The 15301-nt window shown below is 42.7% G+C and overlaps 1 protein-coding gene across 2 annotated transcripts in view; it reads left to right on the top strand.

Moving 5' to 3' along the window:
* Positions 1–15301, top strand: part of KIF24 (kinesin family member 24) — an 82501-nt gene that overhangs the window by 58633 nt on the left and 8567 nt on the right. For both annotated transcript variants that reach the window (XM_011980033.1, XM_011980032.1), the window contains 3 exons: positions 5578–5699; positions 7474–7579; positions 12753–12824. In XM_011980033.1, coding sequence (XP_011835423.1) covers positions 5578–5699; positions 7474–7579; positions 12753–12824 — 300 coding nt within the window. The remainder of the gene's footprint in view (positions 1–5577; positions 5700–7473; positions 7580–12752; positions 12825–15301) is intronic.

Raw genomic sequence — 15301 nt, 5'->3', positions numbered from 1 at the left:
TTCCTATTCTATTCTATTTTATTTTATTTTTGAGACAGAGTCTAGCTCTGTGGCCCAGGCTGGAGTGCAGTGGCGTGATCTTGGCTCACTGCAATCTCCGCCTTCTGAGTTGAAGCGATTCTCCTGCCTCAGCCTCCCAAGTAGCTGAGATTACAGGCGCAGGCCACCATGCCTGGCTAATATTTGTTTGTTTGTTTTTGAGATAGAGTCTCCCTTTGTAGCCCAGGTGGGAGTGCAGTGGTGTGATATCAACTCACTGCAACCCCCGCCTCCTGGGTTCAAGTGATTATCCTGCCTCAGCCTCCCAAGTAACTGGGGTTACAGGCGCATGCCATCACACCTAATATTTTTGTATTTTTAGTAGACATGGGGTTTCACCAGGTTGGCCAGGCTGGTCTCGAACACCTGACCTCAGGTGATCCACCCACCTCAGCCTCCCAAAGTGCTGGGATTACAGATGTGAGCCACTGCGCCCAGCCAATTTTTGTATTTTTAATAGAGATGGGGTTTCGCCGTGTTGGCAAGGCTGGTGTAAAAGTCCTGACCTCAGGTGATCTGTCCTTCTCGGCCTCCTGGAGTGCTGGGAGTATAGGTGTGAGCCACTGTGCCCGGCCATAATTCCCATTTTATAGATAAGAAACTGAGACCCTTAAAAGTTAAGTGATTTGCAGTAGTCTACATAACCACATGGTAGAGCTGGCATGTGAACCCTGGCAACCTGACTCCAGATTTCACCATTTTAACTGCTATACTTCAGTTGTATATGGCATTTACAAAAATGTGATGACTTTGATATTCACAGACTGCCTCATTTTTACTCTTCATAGCTCAGGTGCATTGTTACATAGTTTCTGGAAGGCATGACTATAGCAGGCTGTTATTGGAAAAAATTGGACCAAGGACCAGAAATTCCTCATGCCTTCTCTAAAATACATTTAACCAGGAAAGGGCATCTCAACATGTTAGGTCTCTGAGATGCACTTAGAGATACCCAGTACATTATGGTGTACAAGATGCAGTGAAAACCCAAGTTCAAAAGTCTGTAACACAGTCTCAGAAGCCAATCTTTTTTGACACTCTTGAGGAAGAACCACAGGGCCACCCTTTGCATTTCCTGTTCATATCCACATTTCCTTGCGAAGTATGGCCTTGAGGCCTTTCTGAGTTCTCACTGGGTCTCATTGGACTAGCATTATTAGTAACATCATTACTCACATGTAGAAGAGGATATCTGCCTTCTATTCCTGGCCTGACCATATTCTACCTATGTGACCTTGTATAAGTCACTTAGCTTCTCTGTGTTCCTTTCCTTATTAGTCAGACATATTGCTTTTACAAATGTAAAGGTTTAAGACCTCCCCTGTCTTTTCATAGGATTTGTAAATGACCAAAAAAAAAAAAAAAAAAGCTGTAAGAAATCTAAAACTCTAAAAGGAAATACACCAGAATTTTATAATCACTGGAATTATGAGAGATAGATAATTTCGTCTTTATCCTCTTCCTATATTTTCCAAGTTTTCCACATTGTTTGTCTTTCCTAATGAGGAAAAAAAGTTTGAAAAAGGAACAATACCAATCTGATGATCCGTCAGCATTGCATCCCATCCTGTGTAAACATGAAGTGAAAGGGACAGGGAGAAGCCAGGGCCAGAAGGTGCATTTAAACTGGATGGTTTGGTCACAGTGCTGGCCTTAAGTGTCTTACCCAGCGTCTGAGCTTAGTTAGCAGTGCTTTTTTCTCAGCACTTGCCATATCCAGTATAAGAGATTACCACTGTAACTCCCATGATTTCATTAGCATAAAGGTGGTATCCATATAGTTGATGATCTAGCTTTATAAATTAGCAGATTCTTCTCTTTACAAAAGGATTCATCATATTGTCTCTTTAAATTTTTAGCAAACTTTTTACAAAATTGGTGTATTTAAGTATGATTCTGAATTTTGATTTTACATCTCACATACAGATAATCTTTAGAAACATACTATTGCTTAGATCATGGAAAAAATATTTTTAGTTAATTAAATTTCTAAAAAGCAACTGCTACTTGTTAAGATATTTTGTATCTTATTGTTGAAGTTTGGCTCTGTCTACTTTTGGATTCTTAATTTGGAAACTGTGACTATGTTCAATGTGATATAAATTAAAATGGTGAGAGATTGAGAAAAAATGAAATAGAACTTTATTATTCTTTTTTTTCCCCCCCAAGGCTGGAATGCAATGGCGTGATCTCAGCTCACTGCAACCTCCGCCTCCTGGGTTCAAGCAATTCTACTGCCTCAGCCTCCCAAGTAGCTGGGATTACAGGCATGCACCACAACACCCGGGTAATTTTTGTGTTTTTAGTAGAGACAGGGTTTCACCATGTTGGCCAGGCTTATTCAAACTCCTGACCTCAAGTGATCTGCCCGCCTCGGCCTCCCAAAGTGCTAGGATTACAGGTGTGACCCACCACACCCGGCTCTTATTCTTTATTTGCTCTGTCGCCCAGGCTGGAGTGCAATGGTGTGATCTCAGCTCACTGCAACCTCCGCCTCCTGGGTTCAAGCAATTCTCCTGCCTCAGCCTTCTGAGTAGCTGGGATTACAGGTGTGTGCCACCATGCCTGGCTAATTTTTTTATTTTTAGTAGAGATGGGGTTTCACCCTGTAGGCCAGGCTGATCTCAAACACCTGCACTAAAGTGATCCACCCGCGTTAGCCTCCCAAAGTGCTGGATTATGGATGTGAGCTACCATGCCCAGTCTATAAAATATTGTTGACTATAATCATCCTGTTGTATTGTCAAATAGTAGGTCTTATTCATTATTTCTTTTTTGTGTGTACCTATTAACCACCCCCGCATCCCCACTACCCTTCCCAGCCTCTGTGGTAACCATCCTTCTAGTATCTATGTCCATGAGTTCAATTTCTTTGATTTTTAGATCACACACATGAGAACATGTGATGTTTGTCTTTCTGTGCCTGGCTTATTTCACTTAACATAATGATCTCCTGTTCCATCCATGTTGTTGCAAATGACAGGCTCTCATTCTTTTTCATGGCTGAATAGGTACTCCATTGTGTACAAGCACCACATTTTCTTTATCCATTCATCGCTTGATGGACACTAGGTTGCTTCCAAATCTTGGCTGTTGTGCACAGTGCTGCAACAGACATGGGAGTGCAGATCTTGTTTATGTTTTGCTTTCTGGGACATATCCTTAACTTACAACTCCAAAAAAAAAAAAAAAAACTTACAACCTTTTATTTTATTTAATTAATTTATTTTTCCCCCTGAACCTGAGAGTAGGTGATTATTTTTAAGAGATGAGATTTTTGTCCCCTAGGCTGGAGTGCAGCTTACTGCCTCAGCCTCCTGTCTGGGACTACAGGTGTGCACCACCACGCCCAGCTAATTTTTGTAGAGATGGGGGTCTCACTGTTTGCCCAGGCTGGTCTTGAACTCCTGGGCTCAAGTGATCCTCCTGCCTCAGCCTCCCAAAGTGTTGGGATTAAAGGCATGAGCCACCATGCCCAGCCTGTATCTTACTACCTTTTAAAATGCAGTTTTTACTTTATCATATTTTAAATTTCCAAGTACTTTTTCTATTACCTCTTTTGGTTTGGTGTTTTCATGCTGGTGGCTTTGGCTTTTTATTCACGTGTATGTATGAGGCATTAAAAAAATAACAGTCACAAAGTTTGTGTGTCAGAGGTGTGCTTGTTGATCATTAAGCTTCACTATAGGTTGAAAGTTAATTGGTTTTGCCGGGGAAGTCCCCAAAATGTAAACATATGTAGGGCTTGGAAGTGAGGGTTTCTCCAGAGAATTCTGGCTGAGGAGTAATGTTGGGGAACGCTGGTGTGTTGCTTTTACTTAATCCTTGTTTAAGTTGTTTCACTTGACTCTGCCCCACACTGTGCCTGGTGCTTAGTCCTTTTTGGTCTCTGGTTCCCATTTTCTGGAGACTATACCTTCTGCCTCCTGCACAGGGTGGGGATGAATGGGGAATGTTTCACCGAGGGCTTTACTGCTCTGATCACTGACTGTGTGTATCTTTGCCTTATCCCAGTATTACCTGGTGCTTCCAGAGTCTGAGCCCCTCTTAGGGGTCCTAATGGGTTGATAGACTGACTCCCCCCTTTCCTACTTACTTACTTTATAACTTCATTGCTGGCAATTATCACCCCTTCATTATCTTTCCACACTCTAAAATTTCATTGAAATAGATCACACCTGTAATCCCAGCATTTTGGGAGGCCGAGGTGGGAGGATTGCTTGAGCCCAGGACTTCAAGATCAGCCTGGGCAGCATAGTGAGACCCCATCTGATTTTTTATTAAAAAAAAAGAAAAGAAAAAATGTATTGTCCACTGCTACCCCCTTTTCTTTTACTGGCTTTAAAGGTGAATATAGTTTTAAATTTTTATTTTAAAATTTTTATTTATTTATTTATTTGAGACAGGGTCTTGCTCTGTAATCACGGCTCACTGCAGCCTCAACCTCCTGGACTCGAGTGATCCTCCTGCCTCAGTCTTCTGAGAAGCTGGGATTACAGGCGTGAGCCACCGTGCCCGGCCCAAGTAATGTTTTTAAAGTTTCTTGTGGCCGGGTACAGTGGCTCATGCCCGTAATCCTACCACTTTGAGGGACTAAGGAGAGAGGACTGTTTGAGCTCAGGAGTTCAAGACCATCCTGGGCAACATAGTAAGACCATACCTCTACAAAAAATTTTAAAAATTAGCCAGGTGTGGTGGTGCACACCTATAATCCCAGCTACTCAGGAGGCTGAGCCGGGTACCTCTCAAACCCAGGAGGTCATGGCTGCAGTGAGCTATGATCACACCACTGCACTCCAGCCTGGGTGATAGAGCAAGCCCCTATTTCAAAAAAAATTTGTTTTGCCTTTTTTATTCTCAGTAACTAACACTCATACCCCTGTCCAAAATAAGGGCAGCATGTTCTTAAATGACTGTGTTTTCAGTGGCTGCAGGCCAATCCTGAGACTTCACATCCCCTGCCCCATTCCATTATGGCTAGAAGGACTCCTGTTAGTCTTTACTCCCAGTCTAGGGTGAGTGAGGATTAGTCTCAAGGGAAATCATGGGCTCGTGGTAATCACAGTAACTCATCACTTCCATATTTCTACATCGGACCTGGCCTCCTTTATTACTGCATCCTGGTAGAACAGGTGGATGTGATTAGTCATTCTATAATGCACATTTATGTCCTTTGCCTCAGTTACTAAGATAGATGGGTATTATGAGACCCTGCTTTGGAGCCAAGTTATGCCCTGGGGATTTTAGTTAGGCTAAATCCATCAAAGATACTAAAAAGAGTGTATGAGATCAAGAAGTAAATTAGCTCTTGAGCTATGGAACGTTCTCCCACAAGATTAGTATTTCACATTGTTTTCATTGTCATTGGGTACTTACTAGGTATAATTTAGTGTTTGAGCGGTTTTCCACCTGGACAGAAGAAACTGCAGTGCACTGACACAATTGTATGTCTGCTGTTTACTGCTCTTAGTCAATTCTTAGCAGCCAGAGGGTTTTGTTTACTCCTTGGGGAAGTCATCCTATGGATTTTATTTTCAGGTGATCTTAAAGGGCAGCAAGGAGCGCAGCACTGGGGCCACTGGAGTTAATGCAGACTCTTCCCGCTCCCATGCCATCATCCAAATTCAGATCAAAGATTCAGCCAAGAGGACATTTGGCAGGTAAGCTGGAAATATCAGGGAGTTACATTGTCTGCCTTCCCTTTAATGTGACTTTGAAGTATGTTTTCTCAACAATAGGATACCCTGCCACCATGGAGTTCTTCATTGCAGGGATACAGAGTAGAGTTGTTAGCCCTGAAATAAATCATTGTACTAACGTGTCATCAGTTGATTAACCATGAAGTAATGACCTATTGTTGGTCAACCCTAAGTTATTAAAAGGGACATTGATTGCTTGTAACATGAAACACAGTTTCAGCAGAGAAACAGTAGGGAATGCATCTTAGAGAGCTTACATGCCAAAAAAGGTGGGAGGAGAAGATTAATCCATTCTTCTCGAAAGAAGCCATAAGACAATTGGATACATTCATTGCTTCTCTGGTGCTCTCCTAGCAAATAATCTGCCACGCTGATGGATGAGCCTATTTCATCTCTGAGTAATGAGTGTTTTTCTCTTCTTTTCTTTTCTTTTTTTTTTTTTTTTTTTTTTTTTTTTTTTTTGCTGGATTGCTGTCCACAAAAGTTTTCTATGTAATTACCTAAGTGGTTACTTAAGTGATTAGCATTGTGGTCATTTAGCCTTTTGGGAAGAATGTTTTATTAATTTTAGTCATACTTTCTCATAAATAAAACCAATAGACATGTTTGAGTGGACAGTACCAGCATCAACTGACAGATCAGAATCTTGTGATACTCTTGGAAAGCTGACAGTCATGTTCGTTTGTTTGTATGTAAGATAGGGTTTCGCTGGGCTTAAGCAGTCCTCATGCCTCAGCCTCCTGTGTAGCTGGGACTACAGGTGTGGACCACCACACCTAGCTATTTTTTTTTTTAAGAGACAGGATGGATGTGAGGGCGATCTGGCTGCGACATCTGTCACCCCATCGATCTCCAGGGTTGAAACAGGGTCTCTCTATTTTGCCCAGGCTGGTCTTGAACGCCTAGACTCAAGAGCCTGGCAACAGAGTGGGGCTCCGTCTCAAAAAAAAAAAAATTGTAAAAATTAACTGGTAAGCTGATGGTGGCTGACACCTGTAATCTCAGCACTTTGGGAGGGCAAGGTGAGAGGATCTCTTGAGCCTAGTAGTTTGATCAATGGGGTGACAGATGTCACAGCCAGATCGCCTTCATATCCACCCCGTCTCTTAAAAAAAAAAAAAAAATAGCTGGGTGTGGTGGTCCACACCTGTAGTCCCAGGTACTCAGCCTACCAGCTAATTTTTACAATTTTTTTTTTCTTGAGAAGGAGTCTCACTCTGTTGCGAGGCTGGAGTGCAATGGCGCGATCTTGGCTCACTGCAACCTCAGCCTCTCAGGTTCAAGTGATTCTCCTGCCTCAGCCTCCCTAGTGGCTGGGATTACAGGTGTGTGCCACCACGCCCAGCTAATTTTTGTATTTTTAGTAGAGATGGGGTTTCACCATGTTGGCCAGGATGGTCTTGATCGCTTGGCCTCGTGATCCACCCGCCTCAGCCTCCCAAAATGCTGGGATTACAGGCGTGAGCCGCCACGCCTGGCCAGTTTTTTAAATTTTTTAAGAGATGGGGTCTTGCTGTTTTGCTCAGGCTGGTCTAGAACTCCTGGCCTCAAGCAGTCCTCCACCTCAGCCTCCCAAGTAGCTGGGTTTATAGGTGTGAGCCACCATACCCAGCTCAGTAATGTCTTTTCTTTCCCAAGGATGGGCCAATGTTAATTTTTTCCAGAGGTCACAGAATGCTGACTGATACAAAAATAAAGCTTAACAGAAGTCACTCCTCCTGTGTCTTTTTTCTAGGATCTCTTTTATTGACTTGGCTGGCAGTGAAAGAGCAGCAGATGCAAGGGACTCAGATAGACAGACAAAGATGGAAGGTGCTGAAATAAATCAGAGTCTCCTGGCTGTAAGTTGTTCAAAATCTTTAATCTAAAAATCCTTCTTGAAAGACTTTGCACATTACATATAGGCAGAGTGGATGAATGTGGGGTGGAATCAGGAAAGCAACTGCCCTGTTCTTATGTGATAATGGAATGCCAGGGTTGGAGACGGAGGGCTGACCAGACAGACTCTCACAATTCTAGGCAACTATTTTCTTCTCTCCTTGTCTTCTTTTCCCCTGGTCAATACATGCTAATTAGGAACAGAGGTATTTCTGCAGTTGCTGAACGGTTAACTCTGTTAAGCTTTCTCTCTTTCCCCAAGCTTTAAAATTATATTAATTTTTCAAACATAGAAAAGTAGAACAAATAGTATAATGATCTCCCATATACCTGTCAGATTCAACAGTTACCAACATATGAAAAATCTAATCAACCCCTTCCCTCCCCGAGTTAGATTATTTTAAAGAAAGTCCAGCTGGGAGCGGTGGCTCACACCTATAATCCCAGCACTTTGGGAGGCCGAGGCAGGTGGATAACTTGAGGTCAGGAGTGCGAGACGAGACTAGCCAACATGGTGAAACTCTGTCTCTACTAAAAATACAAAAGTTAGCTGGGCATGGTGCCGGGCGCCTGTAATCCCAGCTACCCAGGAGGCTGAGGCAAGAGAATCGCTTGAACCCAGGAGGCGGAGGTTGCAGTGAGCCGAGATTGTGCCACTGCACCCCAGCCTGGTGCAATGAGACAGAGTGGGACTCAGTCTCAAAAAAAAAAAAAAAAGAAAAAGAAAATCCTAGTCATCATGTCATTTATTCCATAAATACTGTATATATATCTTGGCTGGGCACGGTGGCTTACACCTGTAATCCCAACACTTTTGGAGGCTAAGGAAGGTGGATCACTTCAGGTAGATCAGCCTGGCCAACATGGTGAAACCTTGTCTCTACTAAAAATACCAAAAATTAGTTGGGCATGGTGGCAGGCTCTTACAACCCCAGCCATTTGGGAGGCTGTGGCAGGAAAATCTCTTGAACCCAGGAGGTGGAGGTTGCAGTGAGCCGAGATCATGCCACTGCACTCCAGCCTGGGCAACAACAGAGCAAGACTCCATCTCAAAAAAAAAATTTTTTTTAATATATCTCAAAGAGATATTCTTACTTTTTAATGTAGCCGTAATGACATTATCATACCTAAAGAAGTAATTCTTTATTATCCGGTATTATAATTCCTCTAATTGTTCCATAAATGTCTTTTTATAGTTAACTTGTTCAAATCAAGATGCAAATAAAATCCTATGTGAGTTCTTACTCCCTCTTTCATTTTTTCTATATCAGTGTATTGGTTGAAGAAAACTGGGTCACTTGTCCAGTAAGATTTACCACATTCTGTACTTGGCCACCTGCATCCTTGTGTTGATGTTTAACATGTTACTCATTATCCTTTATGTTTCCTGTCAGGTGGCTAGACTCTATAGCCGTATTGTTCACTATGATAGCCACCAGCCACATGTGGCAACTGAGCACTTGAAATGTGGATGGTCTAAATTAAGATATGCTCTAAATGTAAAATACACACTAGATTTTGATTACCAAAAAAGCTTGTAGAATATCTCATTTATTTTTTTCATATTGACTGCATGCTGAAATAATATTTTGGATATACTGAGTTAAATAAAATATATAATTAACATTAATTTGTTTCTTTTTCTTTTCTTTTTTTTTTTTTTTTTGAGACGGAGTCTTGCTCTGCCGCCAAGGCTGGAGTGCGGTGGCGCAATCTCGGCTCACTGCAAGCTCCACCTCAGGTTCACGCCATTCTCCTGCCTCAGCCTCCCGAGTAGCTGGGATTACAGGCACCTGCCACCACAACCAGCTAATTTTTTGTATTTTTAGTAGAGACAGGGTTTCACCATGATGGCCACGCTGGTCTTGAACTCGTGAACTCATGATTTGCCCGCTTTGGTCTCCCAAAGTGCTGGGATTACAGGCATGAGCCACCACACCCGGTCGAGCCTTGTTTTTTTTTTGAGAAGGAAATGGTATTTAGAGACTTCAGTTTGTGTGCTAGGGGTGCTAATCACTACTGCGTTAGTCCATGCTTCTGGGCCTTTTCAGTGGACAGAGCTAATAAATAAGGTGTTATTTTTTGTTTTGAAAGAGAAAAACATATGTGGGATTTATAGTAATAAATCAGTTTAAGATTGCAGGCCAGGCTCAGTGGCTCACACATCTAATCCCAGCACTTTGGGAGGTCAAGGTGGACAGATCGCTTGAGCCCAGGAATTTGAGACCAGCTTGAGCAACATAATGAGACCCCATGTCTGCAAAGAACTTAAAAATTAGCTGGGCGTGGTGGCACATGCCTGTAGTCACAGCTACTCAGGAGGCTGAAGTGGGAGGATTGCTTGAGCCCAGGAGGTTGAGGCTACAGTGAGCCATGATTGCACCACTGCACTCCAACCTAGGCAACAAAGCAAGACCCTGACTCAGAAAATAAACTTACCTCATCTGAAGAAAGCCTATGAATAATAATATTAAAAAAATAAAATTACAGGGTTTTTATTTAATTTCTATAAGTGTGTATTTGTCTCTTTTTTCTCCTATGCTAGAAATCTTAGTTCCTAACAACATTTATTTGTTCTACTTTAATATATATATTTCAAAATAATGATAATATTATTTATAATATGATTAATTCAGTTCAAGATTTTTATCGCAATTTTCTTTTTGATTGGGTTGTATCCCACTAAGGATGTACAGTCATAATATTATGCTGTCAAATCACTTGAAATAATAATTCTCTGTGTGTTTAAGCCTACCAGTTTCATAGCGTTAGGTTAATTTGTTTGGTTTTGGTTTTAAGAATTGCCTTATTTATTTTGATTTAACCTTATTTTGTAATTATTTTAAAACATTTAGGTCAGGAGCTGTGGCTCACACCTGTAATCCCAGCATTTTGGGAGGCCAAGGAAGCAGGATCACTTGAGCCCAGGAGTTCAAGACCAGCCTGGGCATCATAGGGAGACCCCATCTCTACAAAACATTTACAAATTAGCTGGGTGTGGTGGTGCGCATCTATAACCCCAGCTACTTGGGAGGCTGAGGCGAGAGGATCACTTGAGCCCAGGTATTCAAGGCAGCAGTGAGCTGTGATTGTGCTACTGCACTCCAGCCTGAGATACAAAGTGAGACCCCATCTCTTAAACAAACAAACAAACAAAAAGCAAAAAAATTTACGTGGTTTTAAAGTAAAAATTGTAAAATAAGCCACATTCAAAGAAGTATAGTTTCCATCCCTGTACTCTCAACCTTGTTACCTTCCTCCCCTTGTAAAATCATTTTTCTTCTGTCTATGTATGTTTGCACTCACCCCTTTTCTTAGAAAAATGCTAACATACTCTGAGCACTGTTTTGCACTTTGCTTTTGTCACTTCATGGCATCCTCGAGATCACTCCATGGCTGTACGTAGAGCTCTTTCTCATTCCTTTTTCCAGCTGTATATGCTGCCTTGTGCCGCTCCACATTATTTACTTCTTTTTGATCAGAACTGAAGTCTCCAGCTAGGTACATTCTTTCCAGACCTCACGAGGGATAAGTTGGGAGGGTGAGAGAGGGAGCCAAACTTTTTTTATTTAAAAAAAAAAAAAAAAGCTTGTAAGCCACACTTGAATTTAAGTCTGTGAGGGGCAGGGTTTGATAACTTGTTCATCCCCAGTGGAGAATCTTCTCAGTGCTAAAGTTGGGGAATACTGGATAGATTTTTAATAGAAGAGGAAATTTCCTCACACCTGTTTATAGCCTGCAGCTTCTTGGATAGTGGTAGGGCAGTTGCGGGCATCTATGGCTGCTGCTAAGAACAGCCATAGCATACTCTGGAGGCAAACTACCTATTCTTGGTGACACTTCCAAGGGATTGCTTCCACCTTCTTCCCTCTTTTTTTTTTTTTTTTTTTTTGAGACAGAGTCTCCCTCTGTCGCCCAGGCTGGAGTGCAGTGGCGTGATCTCAGCTCACTGCAACCTCTAATTCCTGGGTTCAAGCTTTTCTCCTTTCTCAGCCTCCTGAGTAACTGGGATTACAGGCACATGCCACCATGCCTGGCTAATTGTGTGTGTGTGTGTGTGTGTGTGTGTATTTTTAGTAGAGGCGGGGTTTCACCATGTTGGCCAAGCTGGTCTCAATCTCCTGACCTCAAATAATCTGCCCGCCTTGGCCTCCCATAGTGCTGGGATTACAGGCTTGAGCCACTGCACCCAGCTCCTTTCCTTTTATTTTACTGTCTTTTAGCTTAGATGCATCACTCAGAAATAGAAGGTCTCTCCTCCCTCATCTTGCCCCCTGCAGCCCCACCACTGTGTTCCGATGGGAGTGTTTCCCCTGGACGTCCACATACCCAGATCTCTACTGTCCTCATCATGCCCAGTGAGCGCTTCTCACTGAGGGTGTACACCCAGGAGCAAGTCACATTCCTTTGCCTTTGGGCCACAGACCCTGCTGTTTTTAAATGAAGGGTTTGACTGGACGTGTGTGGTCAAAGTGCTGGTTGTAATCCCAGCACTCTGGGAGGCTGAGGCAGGAGGATCATTTGAGACCAGCCTGGGCAATATACAGAGACCCCATCTCTACAAAAAAAATTAAGAAAAAAATAAATAAAATGAGGGGGTAGGCCTAGGTGATTTCTCAGTTTCCTTCTAGCTCTGACTCTAGAATTTCTCCTACCCCATTCAGATAGTTTATGTCTGCATCTATACTTGAATCTACACCAACAGGTGTGCATGTGTGAGCAGGGAGCGGGGAAGTGGATGTAGATATTTTGTCTATTTAAGTGTATCAACAGTTGGGAAGAATGTGAGGAGAGAAAGGGAGCCAGCAAGCCAGAACTACCACCACATGAGCTTGAACTCTAGGACCTGAGGGTAGGTCCCAGTGTCTGTCTGTTCCCCGCCATCAACTCAGGGCCAATCCTAGGATCCCAGCCTCTAAGCCGGGAGGCCTTCAGCTAGGCAGCACAGGATGGTGTTTCCCAATCTAGCTTAGTTTCTCTTGTTGAATGGAAACTACAGGCCATTTTGACTTCCTTTTGGAGGATTGTCTGAGTGTGGTTTATTGAAGAAAAACAAGCTTCTTGTGGAGGTGGCATCAGATCTATTACTCTCCCTTTGCACATGACACTTGATGTGCTTATTCTCCCCCTTTGCAGCTGAAAGAATGTATCCGAGCACTGGATCAGGAACACACCCATACTCCCTTCAGGCAAAGCAAACTAACTCAGGTAAAGTGAAATGTGAGCCTTGAGTTTGTTCTGATTCATTCATTTCTTCCTTATTTCATGTATTTGTTCATTCAGTTGAGCATCCACTGTCAGTAAGACATGATGCTGGGCATAGTGGGGAAAAGAGAAGGAGAGGAGTCACATTCCTTCCAGGAACTCTGTCTACAAATTGAGTATCATTAATCTAAGGATCTGAAATCTGAAATGCTTCAAAAATCAAAACTTTTTGTTGTTGTTGTTTTTGAGACAGGATCTTGCTCTGTCACCCAGGCTGGAGTGCAGTGGTGTGATCTTGGCTCACTGTGGTCTCTGCCTCCCAGGCTCAAGCAGTCCTCCCACCTCAGCCTCCCGGGTAGCTGGGACTACAGGTGCATGCAATCATGCCTGGCTTTTTTTTTTTTTTTTTTTTTTTTTTTTTTTTTTTGGTGGAGACAGGGTTTCACCATGTTGCCTAGGCTGGCCTCGAACTCCTGAGCTCAAACGATCCGCCTGCCTCAGCCTTCCAAAGTGCTGGGATTACAGGTGTAAGCCACTATGCCTGGCCAAAATTAAAAACTTTTTGAGTGTCATGATGCTCAAAGGATTTCAGATTTTTGGGTTAGGGATGTTCAACCAGAAGTATAATGCAAATATTCCAAAATCTGAAAAAAAAAAATCTGAAATCCAAAACACTTTTCTTCCCAAGCATTTCAGAGGAGGGATACTCAGCCTGTTATAGGACTTTAGGAAGGGGCAGACTCAGGCAGAAAAGTCTGCAGTATGGGCGGCAGGGGTTCCTTGGGGACAGCAGCGCTGTTCTGGTCACCACCTTTCTGTTTATTTCCAGTGTATGGTAACTCTGGGCAGGGCACAGTGGCTCATGTCTGTAATCCCAGCACTTTGGGAAGCCGAGGCAAGAGGATTGCTTGAGCTGAGGAGTTCCAAACCAGCCCGAACAACCTTGCTACAAAAAAATTTAAAAATTAGCCGGGTGTGGTGGCTCGTGCCTGTGGTCCCTGCTGCTTGGGAGGCTGAGGCAGGAGGATTACTCGAGCCCAGAAGGTTGAGGCTGCAGTGAATTGTGATCATGCCACTGCACTCCAACTTGGGTCCAAAAGAGACCTCATCTTAGAAAAGAAAATGTTGAATTAGTGGAGTCTCTAAGCCTTTGCATTGAATAGGGTGGTGTAGCCGTACTTGATACTTTCTTGGCTCTAAGACTTAGACCAATGTTTTGGCACAAAAAAATAATGGCTTCAGGCAGTTAAAATGAATGAGTTAGATTTTCTACATGTACTGATAGGAAAGATGACCAAGATCTTTTGTGATGTGAAAAAAGCAAGCTGTAGAACAAGGTAATAATGTGATTGCCTATGTGATTTCTACTATTACATAGCCACACAGGAAAAAACGTTTAAAAAGATGCAGAAGAAACAGCATTGGATCTATTTGGAAGTAACAATGGGAATAAAGGTGAAACTGCAACTTTTCATTTAAAAGATCATGTGCCGTATGACCACTTTTTGTTTTTATCATTTTTAAAATGTGTGACAAGGAGAAAAACACTACACAAAAAAATTACATAAATGTTAACTATGATTATTCTTAGTGGAACAAATAGGGTTTTTGTTTTGTTTTGTTTTTCTGTCATGAAAATGTGCCTCTTTATTAACAGAAAACTCCAGTAGATGTTAAATCAGTATTCATGATGTCTGTGGAAGAGTGGCATGGGAGGGTGTACCTAGGTATAAACAGCCTAGGTATAAACAGCTGTGAAGACAGTTGTGGGTGTCCTGGGTTCTTTTTCACCTTGTGTCCTGTGCACAGTGGAGAACAGACAAGGTAGAGGGATATCTAGGAGAAGATCTTTTTGTATGCTGCAGGATGAAGCCAGCCCCACACATGGGCAGAGTTTTATTCTGTGCAGCTAGAGTAGTGGCTCCACAGGACCTGGGCAGAACCTATAAGAATATAGTTCCTTACCCATCACAGTTGGTGATCTGTGGGTTAGGTCTTCTCAAACATGATTTTAACCAGGGACCCAGGAACCTGCTTATAGGTGGTTAGTCCTGATTCTGACATTGGCTCTGTTATTTTTTACTTACTTACTTCCTTATTTATTTATGAGAGGGAGTCTCGCTCTGTCACCCAGGCCGGAGTATAGTGGTGTGATCTTGGCTCACTGCAACCTCCACCTCCTGGGTTCAAGCGATTCTCCTGCCTCAAGCCCCTGGAGTAACTGGGACTACAGGTGTGTGCCACCATGCCTCACTAATTTTTGTATTTTTAGTAGAGACGGGATTTCGCCATGTTAGCCAGGCTGGTCTTGAACTCCTGACCTCAGCTGATCTGCCTGCCTTGGCCTCCCAAAGTGCTAGGATTATAGGCATGAGCCACTGTACCCAGCCAGCTCTGTTATTTTTTAAGACAAGTTCCCCATTCCCAGAAAATGTGTTTCTTTTTAATTAAAACATAAGAATTCCAATTCTACATACAAG

Source organism: Mandrillus leucophaeus, unplaced genomic scaffold (genome assembly GCF_000951045.1).
Source record: "Mandrillus leucophaeus isolate KB7577 unplaced genomic scaffold, Mleu.le_1.0 Scaffold208, whole genome shotgun sequence".
NCBI lineage: Eukaryota > Metazoa > Chordata > Mammalia > Primates > Cercopithecidae > Mandrillus > Mandrillus leucophaeus.
The sequence above is the reverse complement of the archived record's forward strand: the minus strand, read 5'-3'. Positions and strand labels throughout refer to the sequence as shown.